This window comes from Phaethon lepturus, unplaced genomic scaffold (assembly GCF_000687285.1).
Source record: "Phaethon lepturus isolate BGI_N335 unplaced genomic scaffold, ASM68728v1 scaffold4830, whole genome shotgun sequence".
In the NCBI taxonomy this organism is placed as follows: domain Eukaryota; kingdom Metazoa; phylum Chordata; class Aves; order Phaethontiformes; family Phaethontidae; genus Phaethon; species Phaethon lepturus.
Genome location: NW_010513887.1, coordinates 30663 through 46494, shown reverse-complemented (window position 1 = coordinate 46494; position 15832 = coordinate 30663). Strand labels below are relative to the sequence as shown.

The window sequence follows — 15832 nt, the reverse complement described above, 5'->3', positions numbered from 1 at the left end:
CAACGATTCTGGCAGAAGTCTGAAGACTAGTTTGGCATACTGTTTTCATGAGACCCAGTGCAAATAAGTAAACTTTATGCAGCTGTCAGGTTACACACTTTGGGTTCTGAATGATACAACTTCTAGTGAGGAAGAGATCATTTCAGCTGTAGTACTGAATTCACATTTGAAGTATGCAGAGGAAATTCTTTTTCCAGTGTTGAGGGGGAGGAGAGATTGTATTTCTAGAATAGGGTCAGACTTATCTTAAATAACAGTACATTTATGTTTGCTAGCTTACAGAAATAATCTGGTCTCTTCTAAATGTAGTGAGGTAATTATTTATATTGATCTATTTCTAGTAAAGGAAATTTGTTTCTTTATGAAGCTCTTGTGCAGAGTATTGGCAGCAAGTATGTCGTACGGATCGGAAGTACTTGTTTATATTTTTTTGTTTAATTAAGATCAGATGAGTAAATGTGAAAGTGTCTTTAGCCTTATGATTTTTGTTTCTTATGTAATATTGCCTTTAATCTTATGTTTTTGGTTTCTAGTATATTTTGTTCTGCACGGTCTGATGCAATGATGTGCCAAATCGTGGTAGCACTGCTGTTCATTTTCAGTCCCTTGTATATTAGGTGTTTCTTTGTTTTCTGTCAAAAATGGAAAGCAGGAAGCTTGACTTGCTGAGTTACATTCAGATTCAAGGTCTGCTGTCCAGGTCTTAGTTATTCTTTAATCTTACTGAAATGAGTGGAATTTCTTAGGCATATAAGGATGCAAGATTACACCCAGAGATTGTATCAAATATGTTTATAAGATGACTTTCAGCTCCAGAACTTAGCTGCATACATTATCTTTTCTGCTTCTCTAGCTCCCTAAATGCAATTAGGTTTTATATCAGACCACTGTTGTTATTTTTTTTGTGCCTTAGAAAGGGAAAATACGCTTTGCTTGATGGGCATAACAGTCTACACTGTCAAGCTGAGACTAACAGTAAATTTAAAAAGTCTGCTTATTGAAAGTAGTGTATAAATATTTTGTTTTCTTTGTTTCTTTCTCCATTTCAAATACTTTTTTTTGTTTTATTTCTTCTTCTAGCTGCCAGCTTGTGGGGTCCATATAAAGACATATGGCAGACTATAATGAATGCCATTTGGAAAAGGCAACCTGAAGCTATTCATCGCCTTGACCAGGTTTTAAAGAAACACAAATCTGATTTCATCTCTCTCTTCAGAAATCCGGTACTGGACTAATGCTCTCTTGTGGGATGAATTACTCTGTCATGTTTTGTTGTATTACATACCATTTAGGCCCAGGCCATTCTTTTCATTCTATGTTTTTACAGTGCTTACCACAAATGTGTTATAGCAATCTTGTTCTACCGTAAAAATACAAATAGCTTGAATAACACATATTATTTTGCATCGTGTAGAAGATAATTTTATCTATAACATTTTTTTCTCTCATTATTTGAATGCTTTTTGAAAGGAATAGTAAAAGAGACCATTGCTGTGCAAGTGTGAAGCATTTTTAGGATGCCTTTACTATCTCTGTGTTTAAAAACATTGCCTTTGTTTTTATGATGACAGCCTAGCCTGTCAGAACTGTGTTTGTGAGGAAAGATTAATGTGTAAAGCTTTATTCAGTATTTGATCTTGCCATTTTGAATAACTTCCGATGCTTGTTTCTCTTGCAGCCAAAGAATGTTCAGCAGCATGAGAAAATTCAGAAAGCAAGTACAGAAGGGGTTGCTATCCAGGGTCAGCAGGGAACTAGGCTTTTGCCAGAGCAACTTATCAGAGAAGCCTTTATCCTCAGTGACCTCTTTGATATTGGAGAGTTGGCAGCTGTTGAGCTCCTTCTAGCTGGTGAGAAGGGAAAATATTTAAGAGCTGGAGAAATACAAGTTAAATAGGGCCTTCTTAGTTTATGCTTGACATGAATGCATGATTCAGTCAAGGCCTTAGCTTCCTAACATAGAATGTTCTTAAAAATAAATCTGCTGTTGCTGTGATGTAATGTGATAACAGTGTTTTGAACCTTGATGTTCATATTTTATGCAGCTATTGCAAAAGAGGGAATAATTTGAGTGATTTTTTTTTTTATGATTTACTTTCTCTATCACTGAATTTAAAAACAGCTTAAAAATAATTGATTCAGAGTTTTTCCATAAAGCAGTATAATAGATATTGGTTGTTCAAACTATGTATTAGTTATACATTGGTATATGACTGTATTTGGATCATAATCTAATAACTGATTACTAAGGGAAGTACTCTGGGAACTTACACATGCTTTGCATGTAGAAAATTGGTTTGCATGTTACTAAAGTGTAATTGTTAGTTATCATTACTAGCTACTGTTCATTATTAACTTTTAAATTCATTAAAGCAGCAGTTTGCTTATTTGCCACCTTTGGAAAGCCATCTTGAAGTCAACCTCAATTCCTATTCTAAACATGAATTTTCAATGTAAATTCAGACAGACAATTTCATTTTGAATAAAGAAAAGATATTTTGCTGATAATTAGTTTGAGCTGGTTATGGAGATGTGTAGATATCAGTTGCAAATATCATTTGGACTAGGATACTTATGGACGTGAACTTCTATCTGTTTCAAATTTGTGGGTATTTTAATACGAATTTTCATATTAGCACCCAAAATTTCTGTGATTTCTTGGAAGTGCCTGAAACAAATGTGTGACAGTGGATAACAATGTTTGTTTTGAATGCCATGTTTATATTTCAGTCAAAAATGTAAAGATACAAAGCTGTTATTGAAGTGTGTACGTTCAACTTTCTATGACTATTCTCTGCATTTTCATTCAATAGGAGAACACCAGCAACCTCATTTTCCTGGTCTTACAAGAGGTCTAGTGGCTGTTCTGTTGTACTGGGATGGAAAAAGATGTATTGCAAATTCACTACGAACCCTCATCCAGTCACGCCAAGGCAAGACGTGGACATTGGAACTCAGGTCTGTGTTAGGGAGATGAGCTGATCAAAGCTCCTTGCTTTGAGTGCTCTTAGGACTGATGGGACTCAGGGGAATGTCAATATTCTCAAATTTGTTTGTTTCTCATAACTTGATGCAGCTGCTGTCATGTTTGTTTTTTCAGCATAATATTGTTTTTTCTTACACATATTTTTATTGGCTTATAAGGATATCCATCTTGCTTTCAATTCTTTCATGCTACTTCACCTTTTGGCAATGTTTTACTTCAGACATCCTGCTAGTCAGTGTTGCTCTGACTAGTGATGATTACTCCGTACTTCAGGGACTGAGCTTCTGCCTTTGCTGTGTTCTGTCTTCCCGTGTCCTGCAAAACAGAACTGTGCTCCTGCCTCTACTTTAAATGGACGCACGATCTACTGGCGGACGTAATACACTAACGTTTTTTGACTTGAAAAAGAAAACAGTACGCACTGTTTACTTCCAATGCACAGTGATTGCTTGACTAGAGAAAGATTAAAAGATGTGTTCTAGTGTAAATGTAAATTCTGAAACGTAAAATAAATTATTACTTTAGAACTAGCTCCACTTTTTCAGTAGGGTGTACATAATTGGACAATTGCATTTACTGGTAAGCAAGAGGATATAAACTTGTGAGTTATGTGCATCTTACGTACAGTACTTTTTGCTTTTGACAGAAATCTTAACTAGCTGATCCATGTTGTATTCTTGTATTCTTGTATTCCATGTTCTTGAGCCTACAGTTACCTAAAGACTTTTGTATCCATTCTGCATAATGTTTGAGAGGGCACCGCTTACTAATTAGTGATATACGCTTAGTTGCTTTGGGTATATAATGGAGACACTTTCTGTCAGCAGACACATTTGATGGGATTCATTATTTGAGACTTCCTCTGTGACTGGGAACAGTATGACTAATTACTAAACTTATGTTCTTTGCATTATAGTCAAGAGTTAATGTCCATGACAACACGCTTTACAGATGACCTAATGGAGCAGGGGTTGACTCAGAAGATTCTCACTCTTGTGTCTCACATTGATTTGAACAACGAATTTGATAAACTCCAGAGAGAGCGAGGATTGGGCAGTGAGAAACATCGCAAAGAGGTAAAGAAGGGGCTGGGTGTGAATAGTCTTCTGAATTATTGCACAGATCACAATACAGTTAGACCGCCAAGAGATATTGGAGTAGTTTTTCTTTTTTTACTTTCTGGTTTCTGTTCTCTACTTTTGCAAGCTCTGTTACTGTCTGAGGCATCATAGTAACTACTCCACAACTTGTGAGGGATCCAGTTTATTTCCTGCATTTCTGTTTGGCTGTTGCTCCCTGATGCTAGGGCATATCTTATTTTTAGTGAAGAAGTGTAATCAAGGACACTAAGAAAGTAAGCCTAATATTTGCACTAATTGTAAATTTCTTTTTTTTTGCAATTTCATTCTAAAGGCTGCATATTAAATCATCTGCTCTCAGAACTATCATTATCAGCACCATTGGAATAATAATAGAAAACTAAAATTCACAAATTATTAAAACAGATTGAAATCAAGTCTAGTCAGGCAAATAATGCTCTTTTTAATAATCCAATTCTGTTAATATGAACAGAATTTCTAATAGTGAATAGTGAGAATTGCTTGAAAATGAGTTCTCATTTTTGTAGTCCTTGAACTTAATTGAGATTGTGACTAACTGCAGAGTATGTTTCTAGAACAAAGATTTTAAACATTATTGTTTTGATTTCTAAGCTTCTTTCTAATGGATGATCTGTCTAAAAATTATTCTATGTTATAATCAAGTTGTTTTCCACCAAATGAACTAGTTTTACATTTTTGCTATTAATATAGAAACTATGCGAAGAATATCCTTCTGATTTACCTTAAGTTACCTTAATTTACCTCAATTTTACCTTAAAATTAATTTAATGCTTAATGTTAGAAATTTTTTTTGTCCTTTTAGGTGGACCACCATAATTCCCTCTGTATTCATTAGAACTGTTATTCTGCCGGAGTCTGCGCGCAAATCTCTTGCTGTGTTAAATGTTGAAAAGTTTTTTCTCTTTATTACCGTGCATGTAATTTGTCTGGAGAAGGAGTGTCTATAGCTCTTTATTTTTTAATTAACCAGATATAAGGCGTTTAGGTCAAGAACATTATTAGAAGCTCTTAATTTAGCTAAATACAGTTTTACAAAGACCATTATGTAAGACCATTAGTGGTTTTTTATTTTTTAAGGTTTTATGTGGGGTTTTTCGGTGTGTTGTTTTGTTTTTTCAACTTTTACTGTTTTTATAAGACTTAAAGCAGTTAAAACTCAGCGTGGGTGGAGGAATGAAGTTAACAAATGAAATAAATGTTTGTCCTTGTTTGAAAACAGGTAATCTTTGGTGTAACTGTTAGAAAAAAGACAAACTTACTGTTTTTAAGAGTCAGTGTACTTAACTGCGTGATAGCATGTGGTGTTCTGCCAAATAAAAACGGAAAAAAAAAAAATTAGTATGAAAATGCTTGGTAGTCTTTATGTTGGGTATGATATTTGTTCCATATGTAATGGGTGATAATAGATTTCATTTACCTTTATGTTCTGAAGTTGATACAAATATTTTGTCTGGGGGAAGAAAGTTCTAATTTTAAGTGTCTATTTTCCAATGTCTTAAAAGTTAGTAATTTGTGTACTCAGTTGAGGGCTTCTCTTTTGAGGCAAGGGAAAGACTATGACCTTACCTGTATATAACTACCAGTGCAGTTGTGTATTAGAGACAGGAAATGTGACTTTTGTGTGATAATGTTTTGAGCTACAAATGTTCTGCGTAGATTCGTGTCTCCTGACCTTGACAGAGATGCTGGTTTGCATATAGTCATATTCCAGGATATCTACTCACATCTCACATGAAATACCTGGGAATATCAATGCATTTAACAAGCAGAAATGTGCCTCTTGTTGTTTAGCAATTAAAAAATCCAACATTTTCTGTAGCTGCTGTCTTTAGAGTAATTTTTAACTTAACCTAGTCATACTGCGTGACTGAGAAGAACAAATTGAACATATTGCCAGAATATTGATATTCACTATTTTTTGTTTGTTTTTTCTTTTAAAGGTTTCTGACCTCATTAAAGAATGCCGACAGTCCTTGGCTGAAAGTCTGTTTGTCTGGACTTGTCAGTCACCACTGAGTAAGGATGACACTCTAATCCTCATAAGTTACCTGGAGAAAGTAACAGTGGAAGCTGATGGCTCATTGGATGGTGTGAACTTGTCTCTTCTCATGGCTCTCCTTTACTGCTTTGATGTCAGCTTTCTGGAACAAGGCACAGAGGATCGTGAAGGTAATGCTGGCAGGTTTTCCCGGGAGGCTATGTTGTGCAGATGCATAAATTGTTATTTAACCAATTTTATTATTGGTCAATAACAAATTGGTAAGATTTTGCATGTTTGTCTTCACATTCATTTACTGGGTGTTGGTGTTGTGTTTGTTTTTGTTCTTCAAGATTTGATGCACCGGCTACCTCTGCTAGCAGAAAGACAGTATATAGCAACTATACACACTCGTCTTCAGGAGTCTCAGCCTTGGAAACTACCAGGCCTGCAAGCTACTGTTAGATTAGCCTGGGCGCTTGCATTACGAGGAATATCCCAATTATCTGATGTGACAGGTAAATTACCCTAAAGTGCAGTTCCTGCACATTGGTATTCAGAGCTTGCAAATGGTGTAAATCAAGGTGTCTGTTACCTTTTTGGAGTGTTAGTATTTACCTTTATGATAAAGTTACCATTGACACTCCTTTAAAGCTTTATTCTCAGTATGTGAGTTTGGTTGTTGAGAATTGAATTGCTCTTTAATGTACACAGATTTAGAAATAATTAGTTATTAAAGAGCAATATTGCATAGTGTCTTGTTGAAGTGAAAGGGATTTTAATGTACTGAAAAATGTGAAAGATTGCATTTTAGCAGCTTTGATATCATTTCAACGCTTAAATTAAGACTAGATCTCTGCTTATGACTTTTTACATCTGTAAATGTCAAACCTCAGTATCTTGAGAGGACAAATCCACTTTTAATTTTTTTCTCTCTGTACTTCACAAGCTTTCCAGGTTCCCTACTAGGTCAGAATTGAGTCTACTCCAGAACATCTATTAATTATAAAGTTTACATTTTCTTTAATATTTAATTGAGGCTGGTTTATGATTCTTAGCCTTAGATTTGATTTGGTAAATGGATTATGCACTTTAACACTTATTACAGAAGAAAGTTGAGACCATCACCTGACTTAACTTGTCTTTTCCAGTCTAGTGTTTTTCTGTATGGTAGAAAAAACATAGTTGATAGAACCATGTCAATCTGCATGTCAGACAGGTATTCTGAAATATGTTTCATTTGGTAACTGATTGCGATTCATTTTTTCCCCTCATATGATTTTTGTTGCCCAGCTCTTGCAGAATTCACTGAGGCAGATGAAGCAATGGCAGAGCTAGCAGTTGCTGATAATGTCTTCCTGTTCCTGACTGAATCTGTTGTGGGGTCTGAAAATTTCTACCAAGAAGAATTTTACATTCGCAAAATTCATAACCTTGTCACAGACTTCCTTGCACTCATGCCAATGAAAGTAAGTTGTTTGTGTGAATAGCAGTTCTTGAGAAATGTGGGCATCTCTTCTATATTTCTAACATTAGGACAGGTAGCATAGAGGTTCAGATATGACCCTCAGCTTGAGGTGCTGCAGTTCAGAAAACTTGTTGACTTTATGGAACCCTTTATGGTTTGGGGTTTGTTTTCCACAATGAAGTAGAATGTGATTTTTAAAACCCTTCAGTGTGGTGAGATTTGCAGTGCAAGCTTTTGTGGTGGTAGTGAGTTTGTTTTGTTTTACATGATTAAAATTTAAATGAATGCTGGAATTGATAGTAATGTATGTGGGTATTGATTTTGTTGTTGTTTTTTTCTTTTGATACAGACAGTAGTGTAACCTAAATTAACTTACTGCTTTTGTCTCTCATTTTTAATTTATTCTTTTGCTAATCATCTTTTCCATATTTAAGGGGAGGGATTCTGCTTTTTCTTTCAATAGTATCAATTGTTGGGGAAAATGAGCAGCTGTTTTCACTAGAACAGCAGAAATGCTGCAAAAGGGTTTTAAAAAAGTTTGAAGCAATTACAACAGTTTCATTTGTGCAAGACCTTGTATCTAGACATGGAAAATTAAAATTCTATGCAAACGCTTTTATTTAATTGATGGAGGCTTTATTTTGTGACCCTTATTGTGTTGAGCTGTAGTTGGAGTTGCCAAATAATTTTTTTTTCAGTGTGCAAAAGAAGGATTTAAAAATGTATTTTGTTCATTGTAACCTCACAGAATGAGAACAATATTGGCAGGAAAAACAATATTTGAGCCTTAAGAATCTTTGAGGGCATATATGAACATGTTGTAGACAGCTTTTAGGTTTAATTCTAATTTATTTATAATCTGTTGGTATTGCACGTTGTTTTCTCAGGCTTTTTAAGACACAGAATATCTATAGAACAAGTTTAATGTCAGTTCAAACAAGTTACAGCTATATTTCTGCTGCAACGGCTGCCTGCATACAACACCGTGTTGTAACAGGGTTTGGGCATCCTTTTAATGCTGCATGCAATGGTGTTTTCTGTAATACAGACACAATAGCCCCTAGGAATCTTTTCAATTTATGAGGAATATGTGAAGTATATTTTATGGTAGTTCTTTGAACAATCAAGTGCAAACAGCTTTGGAACTGGGAACTTTTTTATGAGCCAGTTCTTCATTGGATGGTGTTGCTTTACAAAAGATGAAATGTAATGATATCAGTTTTTATGAAAGAGATACAAGGTAGACTTTTGAATGAAGGTGGAGGAGGTGGAGACTGACCCAGTCTGAGGATGCTGCCTTGTTAGATTTAGAGCCGATTTGACCCTGTCTCCTGTATCCACAGAACTGCCTGAAAATCCCACAGCTGTTGGTTGGTTTGTTGGTACATCTCTCTTCATTGCATTGTGGAATTGGAGGCTTTATCTCTGGGAAGAGTATTTCTCTGCTGTTTCAGGTTTTCTGCTTTGGATCACATCTGCAGTTGATCGTAGCTAATGCCTAAAGATGAAGAGAGATATTTTTCATTATAAGTAGAATTTTGTAATACAGGATATAAGCAAAAGTCTGACTGTTGACTTGTACTCCAGTTTGATAGAGGCCAGTAATAGTTGTTTTACAGGAAAGACTTTTTGCTAGTAGGCAATTAGGATATAGGCCTACAAGGCAATTTTTTTGTCTTAACTGCTGTTAGTGGTTTGCTTATATACTCAGCTATTTCTACTGAATTTCAAATTTTAGGTAGAGGTGTCTGCTTTGCAGGATTTTTTTTGTGTATATATTTATAACCTTTGTTCAGTTTTATTTAATCTGTAAGTCAGCATTTTATTTAGCTCTTCTGTATAGTTTTAACATTTATGCTGTTTGCCAGTGGGGAGTTGGGTAGATCTTCTGACTGACTGCGTTACATTCAGAACTTGAAAATTAGCTTTAGTAGTTCAGCTAATCCATTAGTTCATTTATCAACGTTCAATTTTGTCCCTGCATTAATTTTGTTAGTATACTAATATGGCTAGTTTGCTCTGACCCTTTCCACAATTATTTATAGTTTTTAACTTTTTTTCTTGATGAGACACAATTATTTTGCTGCTCATTCAATTTTGCAAATTAAAGTATATTACAGACTGTGAATCAGTCTCTATTGACCATCACCACGTTTTAATTTTTGGTGTGTTGAATTAGTTGCTTATTTCTGTTTCTTATTCCTCAATGTCTGCTTAATATTTAACAAAACTTAACTTTTCATCTCATAGCTATTTGCTTTCTATAAGCCTCTGGGGGGGTGTTTTGTCAAAGGCTTTTTGACATTAAAATTAAATGTCAGATGTTTTTTGTTTAGTAATTAATTTTTTCAACACAAAGAATTCTAGGATGTTGATTAAAGGCCTCTTTTTAAAATTGCTGCAGTTGTTCTTCCTCTCTCTTCTCTCTTCTTTTTTTCCTATTGTATTTATTGACATGTGGTAATGCTTTTAGTTGCGACAGACTGGGTCCAAAATAATTACATCAATCCAAAACTTTTCAAAACATAAAGTAGTTGTAAGTAGAAGTAGCCTTAAATGGCTAAGAAAAGTTCAATCCACAAATCTATATACAGAAAACATTATTTTACAGTGTTTTCTGTTTCTTTTCACTCCTTGTGGATAATGGTCTAACTCTTTGTTTGAAGCTAACCTGTCTAGCTTTTGAAGTAAAAAGAGGAAAATGATCCACCTTGTGCAGCCAACCAGAGGATCTGGTGAAGTTAGTTGTGAAAAACTCCTGTGGTGTAAGTTCAGGGCTTTTGCTATGAACTGAGGGCCTTGGCAGTAAGAAGGTGATTGAATATATCTTGGAATGTAAACTCTTGGGGAAGATTAATACTTTTAATCCCATCAATTGGGATTAAAAAAAAAAAAAATCTTGTCATATATGTGCCAGTTCATTTGCTTTCTTAATTTTTAATAGGCTGTTTAGACAATTTTGTTGTTTCTATTCTGTTTCATTCTTAGCTAAATATAGACCAGTGTTTTTTCCACTTCATAAATTGTGTAGGTGAAGCAGCTGAGGAACCGTGCTGATGAAGATGCTCGCATGATCCACATGAGTATTCAGATGGGTAATGATCCACCTATTTCCCTTCGGAGGGATCTGGAGCATTTAATGCTTTTAGTAAGCCCTATTTTCTTATAAACTACTGTGGCAAAAAGTGACTGTGACTTTCCTTCTTCATCAGAAAATCCTTATCTGAATGATAGCATACAGTGCTGGATCTTTCCCTTTTTGGATTAGAGGGATTTTTTTTCTTAAATATAGACACTTTCTATAACTTTTCATGTAAAGGAATGAATTTAGTGTCTTGACTTCCGATATTAATGAAGTATCATTTAAGTCTTGTTTAGCAAGTACATACTGCATTGTTTCTTATATTTGAAGAATTCTTGAGCTGAAGCTATTTTACAAAATATTCAAATAACTAAAATCTAAATTTTAATAAGATCATCTTAACATATCTATTACATTAAAATAAGATGGCTTAAGTTAACTTAAAAATAGGAATTTTAAGACTACAGGCTATCACTGGAGTTGAGATCTGGCTAAATGCATATAAGTTCTTTGCAATGGAACACCTTTGTATACCTAGACCTTAATGTTTACACAGTGTTTTATGTTTCTGTAAGTCTGCAAATTTCTCCCTATTCACTGTGGGTAAACGCAAGTTTTAGGGGGTTTTCCCCACTGTTGACAATTATTCTGAAAAAGAATTGAAATGTTGAAATAATTTTCGTCTGTTGATATATTTGTAATGAGAATTTTGGAAGACTGTTCTGTGTTTGCTGTAGAGTAGGCTAGGCAAGGTGACCCCCTTAAGTCTGCTGGAATTAGAAATTTCCTAATTTCAGTAGAATTTTGACCACAAGCATACATTTAAAAGACAGCTCTTTCTGTCATATTTTTTAATAAAAGAAAGAAAATTGAAATAAAAGAAATGTTGAATAAATATGTTTATTTAAATATTAGTTATTAAGGTTACCTAGCTGCTTCTTTAGAAAACACACACATCAGAAAAGCATATTGAACTGGTGTGTTTAGTATTTTCTGTTCATTAATAAATTAAGAACTTGTATATTTCCCCTCATTTAGCACGAAAAGCTACAAGTGCGCAATTTTCAATATAGCAATCTTTAATATAGGGATTACTTGTCTTTTGTAAAGGTAGTCTTTTCGGTTATAGAACATTAACAGGAAAATTTATAGTGAAATGCTTTCTTAAGTAGATCTGAGATATATAGTAAACTTAAATGAAGAACTAGAAATGAGAATTGAGAAATTAGTATGTTCAGATAACAGGTAACATTTCTAATCCTGGTACTGGCTAACTTGTTTTTAAGTTGATATATCAAGATATGCAAATGGTTATTTAAGGAGAAATGCCACTGTTTTTGTAGCAATGATTTAATCTATAATAATTAGGTAGAAAGTATCATTAAAGTTATGAAAGTTTCACTCGTGTGCATTTTTAATTTCTCTGTCATTTGTTCTGATATAGCTATTTAAAAGCTGTCATTTTCGGAGAGTCTTAAGGAATGGAACACTAGCTGTGGGATGCTTTGCCACTCCGATGTGTTTAGCTTGTCTAGAAGCAGTGCTTATTGTTGAAGTAATTGTCTTGTCTTTATATAGCTGATATTTTTCCAATATCCTCCATTGTCTGATAGATTGCTGAATTGTATAGGAAAGACCCCTTTAATCTGGAACTTGCCCTTGAATACTGGTGTCCATCAGAGCCTTTGCAGACATCTACCATCATGGGGTCCTACCTTGGAGTAGCTCATCAGCGACCACCTCAGCGCCAGGTTATCTAGATTTTCTTGAGTAATTACCAGTAATTTGAAATTAAAGTAATAAAAAAACCAGGCAACAAAGTTTTTGGTATCCTTTTTACAGCTAACTTCTGCGAAGACAGTATCTTTTATCAATGGCTTATCTGCATGTGTCCTGCTCTGCATGACATGGTTATTGTTGCTTGCTTGAAAATGAGCTACTGCGAGTCATTCATGCTTGTCAAGAAACTTAGTAAGGAAGAGTCCTAACAAACCTCTTCAAAAATTTTATTTAGGTCTGACTTTGTTGCAGTTGCTAAATGAATTCTGATAACAGTGCTCTTGTGTTTTCTGTTTGATGACCTCCACGTACCTTTTTGGTGTAACTGAGAAGTTAAATTCCTTAACCATAAAAAAAAAACTTTATTAACTGTAGTTGATAGTATTTTGGGGAGTTAAAATCCCTAAGAATATTGTAATTATTTAAAGCCCAAAGGTTATAGCTCATGAGAGACTGAACTTAAAAGCAGAATGAAGAAGCAATCTAAACAGATGAAGCAGATGTTCTAAAACTCATTAGATATCTGGGATGCTGTCAGCCTTCAATGCTTCTTGAAGGACTATGCAGTTAGGCAAAACCTAGTATCTAAGACATATAAGACACATCCCAAGACCCATCCAGAAATACAGGCAACTTAAGTTAGGGCCTGCTGCAATCTGCAACCACCCTAATAAATATGACACTGGGAGGAAGCTCTGTGTGTGTGAGTTACCGTGCAGGGATATGACAACCATAGTGAATGCCTTCCCAATATTAACTGGCACTGTGAGATGTGTTAACAATACTGCTGTGCAGCATTTGTGAACTGAAGTAAATTTTATCACTAGAAATAGAGAATTGGAGAGTTAGTATATTTTGCAATAGCGTGAATTATTTTGTTTTGTTTATTTCCTCTTTGAAACATGTTTTTCACCTTCAGGGAAACTGTGAATAGGCCAGTCTATGAAGGATTTTTTTTTTTTGAGTTGCGATTCCACCCCTCTACCCTGCTCTGATTACATTAGAATCTGTTTTCTGACATTGGGTGCCTATTGTTTTCCTAAAATACTCTGATTTAATTATTTATTTTTTTAAAAAAACCACTGATCTTTATTTCTCTAGGTTGTCTTGTCAAAGTTTGTTAGGCAAATGGGAGATTTACTTCCTTCCACAATTTACATCCCATACTTGAAAATGCTGCGGGGACTGGCTAGTGGGCCTCAGTGTGCTCATTACTGCTTTAGTTTGCTGAAAGTCAATGGCAGTAGTCATGGTAAGAAAAGTGACACTTCAGCTCTTTCTTGACTCTTTTTCTTTAGAAAAGTACAAAGACTCGTTTGAGATGGATTGTGGCTTCATACTTTTAACGTTTCATTATTAGTACAAAGATTAAATTGGAAAGCTTCCTTTGGAAGTGTAATCTAGCAAAAAAAAGACTGATTAGGTAACTAAATGTCTGAGCACCTTAGCAAGTAATTCATGTAATGAAATACTGCATTTTTTTAAAAAGCTGTGTCTTAACACCAGAAGAGATGCAGAATATCAATATTGCTTATTGTAAAATATAAAATGAGTAATGTCTTTAAGTTGTATATTTTGTAAATATAGTTACCTTTCCTGAGCTGACTTTTTTCAGAAGCACTTTGTTCTGTTAGAATTTTTTGATACATGTAATATAATAGCACTTTCTCAAAGTAAGAGATGCTGGTCAGTCCTGTGTTTTGTGTTAATTTTGCATTGATCAAATTGGGGGGAAAAAACCTCCTTTGAAGACATAAATAATGCTGCAACCATTCTGATCATGAAATGGAAAACTTATTTGTACTGGCTCTTCATATTAGCGCTTTTCTGTCTCTATTAAAAAAACAACAACAACAAAAAAAACCTCAAATCAGAACCACTAATTTCCGAAGCAGTAGCTTTACTTTGAACTTTATTTTTTCCTCTAGATAAGAAAGTTTTCCATTTAAATTTAACTACCCTGATTGTCACCCTGTGAAAGAGTAGAAAGAAAAATCTTGTCATCTGTTTGTTGTTTTTCTAGCAGAAAACATCCAGGGAGCAGGTGGCAGCCCTGTCTCCTGGGAGCATTTCTTCCACTCTTTGATGCTTTATCATGAGCACTTAAGGAAAGACTTGCCAAGTGCAGACAGTGTCCAGTATCGTCACCTGCCTCTCCGAGGAATCACACAGAAAGAACAGGATGGATTAATTGCCTTTTTACAGCTGACCACTGTTATAGTAAATTGGGTAAGTAACCTTTTATTTGGTTTTCTTTGTTAATACGTATTTTTTCTTGCAAAACATCATCATTCATCTGTGATGTTCACTTGACCAAAAAGATACGTAGGGCGGGCAAATTTACGTAGCAGCTGTTGTCATGTAGTTAGTGAACTTCAAAAGTACGGGAAGCATCAGGAGTAACTGTTATGACTGAACACGCAGTCTGGGTGAGGCAGGAAGAGATGACACCTTTTCCTGTGTTGCTGGTGTTACTGATTTTCTTGCTTTTCTGACACTTTGGTGTCACGGAGATGTCTTTCAGAAGAGAGGTATATTCAGAAGAAATGAATTCAGAATAGGAAAGTTCTTTGCATTTAAGTGTGAGATTGAGAAGGCAAAAATAATAGATGCATTTACAAGGAAATGGTAGAAATTTGGCAAGTAAAATTCTTGAACTGTGAAACTTGCCTCCAGACTTAGATGTAAAATGTCCCCAAGCCAAAAGTGCCATGAATTGACTGGAAGAGGATTCCAAGAATTGCAATGCAGATTTTGTATTCTGAATTGTCTGAGTAATTATGGATGGTGTGGAATTCAGCTTTTCAGTACCCACCCACCCTACTCTGCAGCCTAAAACTTCTGTGATGTAGTGAGATACCCTTGTTTTTCCTGACACAAATGCAAGACAGATCAGTGAAACTAATTAGGCTTTTTAAAAATCATCGTTGGTTGTGATGATAATGGGGTGTTCCTATGTGAGCTGTCATATTGGCATTGGATAAGTGTGGGGGAAAAGGAAATCTTAAAAAAATCTTAAAACTAATATTGCCTGGCATCATCAAACCATAACCTGGAAAGAAGTAAACTTGTTCTAAGGATGCAAGGAGTTATCATTTGATGAGGCTAGAAGCTTGTTCCTGTCCAATGATTCATCTGAGAGTCTCAAATGAGCTTACACTGGTGATGACCCTGCTCTTAGAATTAAAAAAATTCATGTAAGTTCCTGCAAATGTCCAAATGCAATTTAAGTTCACAATAGAAATATTGATAAAGTCCCTCTACCAGTGCTTGAAGAAGTTGTCTAGAGTGTAAATACTTAAAATTATTTAAGACTAATTCCATGAATGTGTCTACTAAAAAAAAAAAAAAAAGAAAATTCGAGTTGTTGTAAGAAGCATATATTATGTGTATAATTTTTTTTGTATGGATAAGCACA

At 34.8% G+C, this 15832-nt stretch overlaps 1 protein-coding gene across 1 annotated transcript in view; it reads left to right on the top strand.

Annotated features, from left to right (window-relative positions):
* Positions 1–1080: 1080 nt before the first annotated feature.
* Positions 1081–15832, top strand: part of NUP205 (nucleoporin 205kDa) — a gene marked incomplete at both ends in the record, with an annotated part of 41800 nt that continues 27048 nt past the window's right edge. The window contains 11 exon segments of the mRNA XM_010291234.1: positions 1081–1223; positions 1679–1850; positions 2814–2958; positions 3903–4062; positions 6048–6276; positions 6439–6603; positions 7379–7554; positions 10585–10701; positions 12249–12386; positions 13516–13666; positions 14438–14643. Of these exon segments, the coding sequence (XP_010289536.1) occupies positions 1081–1223; positions 1679–1850; positions 2814–2958; positions 3903–4062; positions 6048–6276; positions 6439–6603; positions 7379–7554; positions 10585–10701; positions 12249–12386; positions 13516–13666; positions 14438–14643 (1802 nt within the window).